The sequence below is a fragment of the Artemia franciscana genome, chromosome 4 (genome assembly GCF_032884065.1).
Source record: "Artemia franciscana chromosome 4, ASM3288406v1, whole genome shotgun sequence".
NCBI lineage: Eukaryota > Metazoa > Arthropoda > Branchiopoda > Anostraca > Artemiidae > Artemia > Artemia franciscana.
In genome coordinates, this window is record NC_088866.1 from 37,129,056 (window position 1) to 37,141,368 (window position 12,313).

Here is a 12,313-nt window from a genome sequence, read left to right on the forward strand (position 1 = left end):
AGTTAAAAAAACTAGTTTTTTTTATTTAATTTCTGAACGTTTTTGAATTAATGCATGTTTGATTTTGGCTCTCCGCACATAAATTATTGAAATGAAATTAGTATATTAATTTTTTTTTGGCTAAATGGCTTTCTCTTAGTTTTGATCAGACAATTTTGAGAAATAAGGGGTGGGGAAGGAGGCCTAGCTGCCCTCCAATTTTTCGGTTACTTAAAAAGGCTACTAGAACTTTTAATTTTTAACGAACGTTTTTATTAGTAAAAAATATACGTAACATAAGAATTAACTTACGTAGCAAACTTTTATATTCTTATATTTTTATTATGTGTACGAGGGGGTTTGTACCCTCGTTAATACCTCGCTCTTTACACTAAATCGTAAGTTTTGTCCCAATTCTTTAAGAATGACCCCTGAATCAAAAAGGCCGTAGAATAAATAGTTGAGATTACTAAAAATATTTTAGCATAAAGAGCGAGGTATTTATCTCCTCCTAAATACCTCGCTCTTTATGCTAAAGTATTTTTAGAACCCCTCATGTGCGTAATAATATCTGTTCGTTTTAAATTTCAATGCTATTCCTTACTTTCAATTGAAAAAACGTTTTCATGTTTATTTTTTCTTTGTTTTTTTTATAATAATGCTAGAAAATCCTGCGCCCTTTTCACTGAATTTTTCTTACCCCATGACATATTCCTCCAAGGAAAGATCCTCCCACATAGCCCCCTCCCATCAACCCCACCCCCCAAACCAGGTCAAAGTTTGTAACTTGCAGCCCCTCTCCCAGGGATTGTGGGGGAGTAAGTCATTCCTAAAGACATAGTTATTATGGTTTTCGACTATGCGGAACAAAATGGCTATCTCAAACTTTTAATCCGTTGACTTTTGGAAAAAAATTAGCGTGGGAGGGGGCCTAGGTGCCCTCCAATTTTTTTATCACTTAAAAAGGGCACTAGAACTTTTCATTTCCGTAAGAATGAGCCCTCTTGCGACACTCTAAGACCACTTGGTCGATACGATGACCCCTGGGGAAAAGAAAAAAAAACAAAAAAAAACAACAAATAAACACGCACCCGTGATTTGTCTTCTGGCAAAAAATACGAAATTCCACATTTTTTTAGATAGGAGCTTGAAATTTTTGCTATAGGGTTCTCTGATATGCCGAATGCGATGGTGTGATTTTCGTTAAGATTCTATAACTTTTAGGGGATGTTTCCCCCTTTTTTCCAAAATAAGGCAAAATTTCTCAGGCTCGTAACTTTTGATGACAAAGACTAAAATAAATGAAACTTATATATTTAGAATCAGCGTGAAAATTCGATTCTTTTGATGCATCAAAATTCCGTTTTTTAGTCCGTTTACTGTTGAGCCGGGTCGCTCCTTACTACAGTTCGTTACCACGAACTGTTTGATATCGTTGTTTTGAAATCGCACTTGCTTTAATAATCAAATATCTTTGATAAGACCCCACTATGAAAAGACAGGAAATTGTCTCAAGTTGTCTACGGTTAGAAGACAAGCGACAATGAGAATCCATATATAGAAGCCTGCCATACATATATATATATATATATATATATATATATATATATATATATATATATATATATATATATATATATATATATATATATATATATATATATATATATATTATACATATATATATATATATTATACATATATATATATATATATATATTATACATATATATATATATATATATATATATATATATATATATATATTATACATATATATATATATATATATATATATATATATATATATATATATATATATATATATATATATATATATATATAAATATATATATATGTATATATATATATATATATATATATATATATATATATATATATATATATATATATATATATATATATATATATATATATATATATATGCGTGTGTGTGTGAATGTAATAAAATGTAATAATATTTTAAAACCCGTTGAAAAGGATAGGAGGGGGAGGAGAGATTTGAAAAATAAATGGAAACCTTCTTCCCATTAATAAGGTTTTAAAGTAAAATATTTTTCTTTTACAATTTTAAGTTTTTACAATTTTAATTTTACAATTTTTCTTTTACAATTAAAAGAAAAACAATTATTAGCTGAAGGAGTGGAAGCATAAAAAGGTTTCATCGCTTGGTAGAAAATGCTATCTGGAAAGAAATTTGAAACTTCGTGAAGGTAAAGAATCAATTCCATAAAAAAGTCCATAAAATTTGTCACTTGTGCTAGTGGTACAGTAGTAGTGCGTCAGTCTCTGCCCCCCGACCCCTTCACAAATGAGAAAATTATTTAAAACTGAAATCCTATCTCCAATTTTCATAATTTTAAAAGAGAGCCAAAATAAGTTGTTTGATATTTTTGCGAGAGCAGTTTTACGGCTTTAAATAAAGAGTCAACTTTAAAAATTACAGGATACAGCCAACATTTTGGCAGCAACGTGGTACACTGTGCATAAGATTCTGTTCAGTAATCTTTGTGTAGAGGCACCAATACCATTCCTGTCTTGGATAAAGGTTCTGGCGTCTCTTAGCTCCTATGCAGTAAATAGCCAATACAAATGCCACCATTGGACTAAATACGGTATCATTTTTTTTTACATTTGTACTGTCGGAAGCGCAAAAAATATACTAAAAATAAAATCAATCATCTCCAGGATCCATTCTCATAAGCACAAATTTAAGCCTAATTACTTGTGTTATTAGAAGAGTACTAAAGCCTAATTATCTCCTAGGTTATTGAATGGTACATGATCCTTTGTTCTTCTAATTATATACTAACTGTGTAATAATTGAACGAAATTAATTATCTAATAAATAAAATATTCTTTAATGTACAAGTGTTCAATGTTTTTTTCTGACCGACCGCAACGCTCCTATGGGCCAAAAACCTTAGATCTAGAAATTATACACTACAGGAATCTCACTTACCAAAAAAATTTCACGACGATATAACGGCCAAGTAGAGACCTTCCCCTTATCTGGACCTACCCTGGATATAATTTTACCCTATTCTGAAATGTGTTATTATTATTACAAATCGGATATATATCCAACCTAAAGTTCAAACATACCTTTGGATAGATCTTCTTCTGTAGATAAATACTCTACCATATAGCCAACAGAAGGAGAAGCTCCCATTCTTGATCCGCTTTTCCACCCAATTGTGATACTATGGGCAGATCTATCCAGAACCCTTGGCTGACTTGGGGAGCCAGGTAAGGCCAAAGGATCGGTTGATGTTCTGTAAAAAACGATGTTGGGATTTGTTGGTGATTCAACGGAAAGTTTAGCGGTCCAACGGGTCTCTCCAGCTTCATTACGAGCAGTGCACTCATACAGAGCGGAATCTGAAGTTTGGAGACCTAAAAATAATATTTGAAAAATTATACACAAATTAAGTCAAATGTCGTGTTGGAACAAAATTGTTGTTTAGCAGAACAAAATGCCCGAAAACAAATTAGCACTTTTGTGTACGATTTTCCATACCTTTTCTCTTTGCACTGATTTTTTAAATTTCTGTTTGAATTGGACCCTCCTCAATATTTTAGCACTGAGGTGTACGATACAAAGCCCCTCCCCGCTAAGGAAGGGGAAAAACTTATTTGTGATTACCTTTCTTAGGAAAATACGAAATTTCTTTATTATTGATAGATTATGAATCTGAAAATTTCTCTCTTGTTTTCTCAGACATTTTGAAGTTGGTAATGCAATTCTCTAAATTTAACTAAGTTTAAGAGGACTTTCTTCCCTTTCTAGAATTTCATCCTAGGCTCCATCACATAGAAAACTTGATTTTCACACATTCGATCAATTGGAAATTTAGCTGCCCTCACGTTCACACCACTTATTTTAAACAAAAATGGAGTAAGCCATAGGCTTACATATACAGCACAGTGATCTACTGTAACACATATACAGTGATCGAAATATCCAGTATATTTTTTTATTGTTTTTTTTTCACTGTCCGATAAAAGGATTTGTCCCTATTTGAACTGTAAAAATTGTCATGGAAAGGCAGAGGGGTCTTCAAAATTACCTAATGGTAACTGTTTTTCCTACCGCTGATATGGCAATGAACTGTAACTTTCATTGTAATTTGAATTGAATTATTTCTTCTTAAAGGTGAAATTCTTGATTAAATTGAAATGTACTTAGCTGTGTCAAAGATCATGTTCTTGGAAAAAATTATATTTTTTCTGAGCAAAGTTCCCAAGTAATGTAGAGTCGCAAAACACAGAAGAAAATCAATAAAGTAAGTACCTTCAATCCTTAAAGTCCCATGCTCATCTATAGAAAATCTCTCTTGTGGAACAAGCTTTTTGCCATTTTTTGACCATGTTACTTGCGCATTTTCTGCATCACACTGCAATATCCCAACGGATCTAAGGGGTAATGTTTGATTTGCAGGGCCTATGTGGATAACGGGTGGAATTTCGTGAGGTCGTCGGTATAAGACACGTAAATTAGTTCGAGCGAAATCTGCACCACCTCCATTTACAGCCATGCAGACATACTTTCCTCCGTCTTCTACTTCAACATTCTAAAAAAAAAATATATATATAGTTTCAAATAGCAAAAATTGAGAACAAAGATGAAACTTCACAATGGTTTACTATTAATTGTTAGAAGTCTTTTGCAATTTGTAGTACACTAGCCAAAGAGCATATCGAACAAGAGGCATAAAATAAATCCATTAGCCCAAAAATGAAATTTAAAGTCTTCCTTACCCTCTCCAAAAAAAGAGACTTTTCTTAAAATTTTCTATTCGATTCCCAGCTCTGAGACAAAAAGGGCACACAAACCAAAAATGAATTTTTGGTTAATTACACATTATATTAGATTTTTTTGAAGGAAATATTATAATATTGCTCAATAAAGAGACATTGCCTATAATTGTATGACATATATATATATATATATATATATATATATATATATATATATATATATATATATATATATATATATATATATATATATATATATATATATATATATATATATATATATATATATATATATATATATATATATATATATATATATATATATATGTATATATATATATATATATATATATATATATATATATATATATATATATATATATATATATATATATATATATATATATATATATATATATATATTTAACTACATATATTAGAATATAACTTAGGAGACAAACAGAAGGAAAAAGTATTCTACATTACAGTAGACGTCCTAAAAAGAAAGTTCTTTTTTCCCAATTAGTTGTCTTAAACAAACTTAATCAAACAGTTCGCGGTAACGAACTGTAGTAAGGAGCAACGCGGCTCAATATTAACAAAAACGGAATTTTGATACCAATAGTTACATCAAAAGAATCGTATTTTAATGCTGATTTGAAATATATAACTTTCATCAAATTTAGTCTTACTCATAAAAAGTTAAGAGCCTGGGAATATTTGCCTTAGTTTTGTAAATAGGGGAAAACACCCCCTAAAAGTCATAGAATCTTGATGAAAATCAAACCATCAGATTCTGTATATCAGCGAAACCTGGTGTTGAAGTTTCAAGCTCCTATCTACAGAAATATGGAATTTTGTATTTTTTGCCAGAAGACAGATCACGGATCCGTGTTTATTTGTTTGTTTTTTAGTTGTTGTTTTTTTTCCAGGAGTGATCGTATCGATCAAGTAGTCCAAGAATATTGCGAGTGGGCTCATTCTAACGGAAAAGAAAAGTTCTAGTGCCCTTTTTAAGCGACCAAAAAAGTTGGAGGGCCTTGACCAGTGTTTACATATAGTAATGGTTATTGGGAAGTGAACAGACGTTTTCAGGGGGATTTTTTGGTTGGGGGAGGGTTTGAGAAGAGGGGGTTATGTGGGGGGATCTTTACATGGAGGAATTTGTCATGGAGGAAGAACATTGGCATGAAGGGGGCGCAGGTTTTTCTAGCATTATTTAAAAAACCGTGAAAAAATAAATATGAAAAGTTTTTTTCAACTGAAAGCAAGGAGCGGCATTAAAACTTAAAACGAAAAGAAATTATTACGCATATGAGGGGTTCACCTCCTCCCAATACCTCGCTCTTTAGGCTAAAGTATTTTTGGTAATTTCAACTATTTATTCTACGGCCTTTGTGATTCAGGGGTCATTCATAAGGAACTGGGACAAAATTTAAGCTTTCGTGTAAAGAGTGAGGTATTGACGAGGGGTAGAACCCATTCATATACGTAATAAAAACATACGAATATAGAAGTTCGTTACGTAAGCTAATTCGTAAGTTACTTATATCTTTTACTAATAAAAATGCTCGTAAAAATTGAAAATTCTAGTTACCTTTTTAAGTAACCAAAAAATTGGAGGGCAACTAGGCCTCCTCTCCCGCTCCTTTTTTTCTCAAAATTGTTCGATCAAAACTATGAGAAACCCGTTTAACCAACAAGTTAAATATGTAAATTTCGTTTTAATCGTTCATCTGCGGAGAGCCAAAATCAAAACATGCATTAATTCAAAAACATTCAGAAATTAAATTAAAAAACAAGTTATTTTAACTGAAAGTAAGGAGCGACACTAAAACTTAAAACGAACAGAAATTATTCCGTATAGGAAAGGGGCTGTTCCCTCCTCAACGCCCTGCTCTTTGCGCTAAAGTTTTTTACTGTTTTAAAAAGTAGAGTTCAGAGAAAGAGTCAAACTTTAGCGTAAATTAGCACGCGATAGTTGCGTCCTTACGACATTTTTAGAAAATTTTAACACGCGATACTTGCGTCCTTACGACATTTTTAGAGATTACAGTTGTAAAATTTTTTAAGTGTCACATAGAAAACTGAAGGCTCTAAATTGAACATTATCATGCAGTCTTTCTATGTGATTCTCTACTGATTGTGCGGCAAGAATTTGAATTGTTGAATTTGTAGTTTAAAATATTTGAATGTTTATTTCAAAGAACTTGAATATAATTATTTTTTGGTTGTCCGACTGAAGATTTTTTAACAGAGGAAAAAGAGAATTACAAGCAGAAAAATCTTGTATTTTGAATCCTGAAAAGATCTTGCATCACTATTTTTTTAATAATTTAAAAGAAAAAAATTTAATGGTATTTTTTAGGCTGCTTCAGTCTTTTTTTAGCTGTTTGACTCAAGATTTTTTTTTTTTTCAGAGGAAACGGAGAATTACAAGCAGAAAAAGCTTGTATTTTAAATCTTGAAAAGGTCTTGCATCACTTTTTTAAAATAATTTGAAAGAAAAAATTTATAATACAACATTCAAATTTTATTTTCAAGTCAGACAGCCTCAACAGACAGCAATTTAATTCAAGTAAAAGCTTCAAAATATACTGGAAAACGAGAACATTTATCAAGAATAACAATTCCTTGCCAAGAAGAAATATGGAGCAAAGTCAACATGTCCATTTAAAAAGTATTTAATCCTTAAAAGCTTTTCAAGAAATTGGACGATAGTATCAAAACAGTGTTTTCTATCATTTTATATGGCAAAAGATACATTTACATCCGCCGAGAGAACAAAACTGTTTGGTTTTATTCGCTTTCCTTAAAATTCATCTGCTGCTCAAACTTGTTCCAGTTTGAGAACTATCATTTCTCAATGAGAACTATCATTTTTGTCATCATATTTGATAGATCCCGATTTAGCTTTTATTTACCCACCAAAAGTTATGAATTTGATAAAATTTACATTTAAAAAAAATGAGAATACCCAAAAAAGTGCAAGTGATTTTGTCCGAAGTTACACCGTCAAAATCAGCATACAGGAGAACCCTGATGTGGAAGCTTGCAAGCCTATGTCGCGGAAAAATTACCACGGCTGATCTCAGAATACCTTGAGAGGACTAATTTTGGGGACAATTAAAAGTACTATATCTATTTTTCTCAGAGAAAAATATTGTGCCACAATAAGGCGGCATTTTCTGCCATTTAGCGCAAAATGATAGTTTTGGCCCAAAGAGGGTCGAAAAGCAGTCGAATAAAATTCAGAAATTGTGGATGCATATCGTAAAAGTGTTAATTTAGGGGACAATTAAAAGTACTATATATATTTTTAATATGAAAACATATTGTGCCACAGTAATTTTCTATATTCAGCTATATTTAGCATTTTCTACCATTTAGTGTCGTAAAATTACAGTTTTGGCCCAAAGAGGGTAAAAAAGCAATAGAATAAAATTCCAAAATAGCTAATTGATGTAAACTTTTCAAAAAATTATGCGTTAAGCTTCTGGTTTGACAGTAATTCAATGTGGTGATACAATCAAACAATTCGTGGTAATGAACTCTAAGTAAGCATTGATTTGGCCTAATAGCAACCGAAACTATAGGAAATGTGATTTTTATCGATACAAACATTAAAAAAATTTGGATTTTTATGGTAATTCCAGATATACAAAATTCTTCGAGTTTATTGTTACCCATCAAATGCTACAAGCCTGTGAAAATTTTCCTGATTGTCGAAAGGGGAACGCCCCCAAAAAGTGAAACGATCTTAACAAAAATCACGTCATTAAATTCAGCAAGAAAGAAAGCCCTATTGTGAAGGTTTTAAGCTCCTACCTACAAAAATATTGAATTTGGTATTTTTCTTCTGCCAAAATTTTGTTTTGTTCACTAAAGTTTTACTTTTTGTCTCAATTCTTTAAAAAAGACTTTTCAAATATAAGGACAGCTGAATTTGAGTGAAAAGCATTTTTAAAGAACGTCCAATTCTTTGGCATAAAGAGGGAGGCCTGAGGAAAGAAAACCTGAGAAATTGGTAATTTGGTGGTGGAAAAATTTATCCCACAGTCTCTGAGTGATTTCTCGCTACAATAGCATCCTATATATTCTTCTGTTAGAAGTCCACCCATATAATATTTTAGACCTAAATTTCAATTCGGCCCTTTTAGGAATAAATGCTGTCCACGCAAACTGGGTGCGTGACCTCCCTTAGTTTGACCTCTCATCGGCTATAGAAAGTTCAAAATACATAAAGTGTTAAATTGAAAAAGAAATTCTTTAGAAAGCTTAAAACGTGAGCGTGATATTAAGCAATTTCTGAAGGGATAAAACGAAAGTATCGCGTGAAAAGACCATCACTTAAACATGTGTGAGAGAAAATTAATGAGATGCAAATAACTTTGTCGGTTTTTCGTGGAGTTTTGAGTTCTTTTTCTAGCAATGGGAAAGAAACTTTTAATGAAATTACTTCCTTTACAATAAAAGAGCAGAGCTAAGTTGAATTTTTTGAAACGAAATGCATCCTTTTCAGTCAAAATAACAGATTTAAGAGGTGAGGTGTGGCCAGATTAAAAAGCATCCGAATTTTAATAACCAAAAGAAATATGAATGAAACGTAATATAAGAAAAAAAATTCAACTTAATTTATAGTACTACTATAGTACTGAAAATAATTGGTAGTAAAGTCATAAACTCATAAAACGTTTGTGCACTAGCCCATTGATAGCCTTTCGAAAAAACGTTGCCACCACTTTGTTTTTGGATGGAGGTGAGATTGGGGGGGGGGATCTTTTTTTGTATTTGGGTACTTTTCTAAATCCATTGGTGCTAATTAGATATTTATTCAAAGTGGGGTATTTTCCCTCCCTCCCTTCCTAGATTTTGAATATACCTCTTTTGGTATTTTCATTGGGAAATACCATTTTGGTGTTTTGTTAGAAAAATTGAACCCCCCAATAGATTAACTTACCCGAATTTTATTAACAAATTATATTTCCCCCTCCCCCAAAAATAACAACAACAAAAAATAAATAATTTCGTGAATTACAGCCACTCTATACTCAATAACATTCAGCTCGAATAACTCGTCTTGCTTTATATACCAAAAAGCAAATACGTTCTGCAGTCAGGGGTGAAAACTGCTAAAAAAAAATGTCATAGCAGCATTTTTGGGACAAAAATGGTTTTTGGCTACTGAATAATGACTGAAATAAGGAATAATTGGAACCTAACTTAGAACCTAATTGCAACCTTAATCTTACCCGTCCCACCTCCACGACACACAAATTGGTATCTATAGACTGGTGCAAGGTTGCGATTATGGTATGGCCTTACGTTAAGTTGTATGCTAACTATGTCTGAGGGCGTAAATTCCTTTAATTAAACAAAATTGTTGTCATTTTGTTTTTTGTTATGTTTTTAATTCTGAAACGTATGTTACAATATTTTCTGAACATTCTAGTTAATTTCGTGAAATTAACAGTGCAGGATTAAAAACTGGGGTTTACAAAACTTTAGTTCTTTTTCCTTTTTTTTTAATTAGGAACATCCTTCTGCCTCCGAAAAACACGACTTTTTAAATTCCTTTATTTTGGTTTTGATTTAATATTACACGTCACATGCTATGCCTGGCGTCTTCATTCAATGCAAGTGGGAGATAAATTTGTCTCTCTTCTGATCTTTAACCTTTATATTAAATCTACGTAATATTAAAGTCAACATCGGATTAGTCCTCCACCGTCCTCACCATTATCTATAATTGACAAATTTCCAGAATAAACTTTCACAAGCGGCAAGGAATGAGTGGAAACTTACCTTATTGTGTATTTTTAATTCACTACTTAATTTCTCTATAATTCTACGTTAAATTCACCATTAAATTTTAAAAATTTGAACAAACAAGAAACTTGATAGAAAAAGAGCGTTTAATTATATGCATAAACAGATTATGCATGTTTTATTTTTTAATCTCCAAAAAAGTTTTTAAGCCTAGAAATATTGCAAAAATAGATTTATACTCAACATCTATTTTATTTATTATTTATTTTTGAAACTTCACTTATCATTCCAATAAATTGCAGTTGAGCTTCAAAGGCTTTACCGCCTCACTGGAAATTTTCTGCAGGCTTACCACTAAGACTAAAACACATTGTAGGTCTCTTGTGAATGCTTTTTATTCGTACATAAAACTAGAAGAGTGTTTATTACCCTTAAAGTCAGTGAACCGTCTTCATTCACAAGTCTTTTCTTCCCATCCATGACGTTCGTTCTGCCGTTTGCTTCCCAGTTATCTGATGACTCCTTAATCCAGAAAGTTTTTGGAGCAGGCAATCCCTCAGCACGACATGGGAAAGTGACAGTTTCACCCGAGACAACTTTTGCATGCCTCTCTGTGCTTGTCACAGTTGGTTGCACTGCAAAGAAGGCAACAAATGACTCATAAAATTTAAAAGAAATGAGAGGAAAAATAAATGAAAGATTTAAACTTATGGAGGCACACTTAAGAAGGCTTTAAAGGCGAGCCGAAAGGGTCAGCAAAATTGGTAAAAAGCAATTGAAATTCCTATGGGTTAAATCAGAATGAATAAAAAAGACTGCTAGATGAAGTATTTTGCTCCCGTTAAACCAATCACACAATGACTGGTAAGTAAAAGATGAAGTACGTAAATAGACAGCAAATTCTAAGAAACAAATTTAAATAAGGATATATGGACAACAAGATGTACGATTTTCTTGGCCCAGACAATGATCTTCAAAAGTCCTTACCCAATGGGACACCCAAGATGGAATATGCCCTCCATATTCTTCAGGAAATCTATGATTACACGGGGTATTGTTTAAATATATCTCAGAAACGACTAAGAAAATTAAGCCCAAACTTTTAAGGCATGTTGAGGGGAATGTTCAACTAACCAAAAAGAGCTTTCTGCATACTACTACTAATACTACTACTGGTATTACTATTATTATCAATACTACTACTACAACCACTATTACTGCTACTACTACAAATAATACTACAAGTATTACTGCTACCAGGGCTACTACTGCTGTTACTGCTAAACAAGTTAAAAGCAATAACGTGAAACTTTCGGGAATGTTGAGGAGGATGCTGAATCAAACAAAGGGACTGCAAATATTACTACTGCTATGCCTACCATTACTACTACTACTGCTACTATTGATACGCTTAAAGCTAGAGTATTATACTACTATACAGCTTAGGTTGTTCAGTTTAAACTTTCAAGCTATGCTAAGGGGGATGTTGAACTGACCAAAAGGCATTATGTGTCTACTATCACTGCTACTAGGGTACTAGTACTCTTCCTGATCCTACAACTCTTGCAATAATTAAGAGAAATGGTTCCAAGGTGAAATTCTCAAGGAATGTTAAGGGAAAACTTAACTAAATAAGTAGGCACAATGTTTCTCAAAGTTCGCCAACACGGAGTATCTGCGATTTCTAAGGAGCGGCTAAGTTTATTAAGCTTAAACTTCCAGGGCATTTTAACGGGGCTATTGAACAAACAAACAAAAAAAAATACGTGCATCCAGGTTGCCA

The 12,313-nt window shown here is 32.2% G+C and overlaps 1 protein-coding gene across 1 annotated transcript in view; it reads right to left on the bottom strand.

Moving 5' to 3' along the window:
* LOC136026375 (roundabout homolog 2-like) overlaps positions 1 to 12,313 on the bottom strand; it is a 176,674-nt gene that overhangs the window by 62,470 nt on the left and 101,891 nt on the right. Inside the window, exons 7-9 of the mRNA XM_065702920.1 lie at positions 10,960 to 11,165; positions 4,295 to 4,574; positions 3,106 to 3,396 (exon numbers count right to left, since the gene is read on the bottom strand). Coding sequence (XP_065558992.1) covers positions 3,106 to 3,396; positions 4,295 to 4,574; positions 10,960 to 11,165 — 777 coding nt within the window. The remainder of the gene's footprint in view (positions 1 to 3,105; positions 3,397 to 4,294; positions 4,575 to 10,959; positions 11,166 to 12,313) is intronic.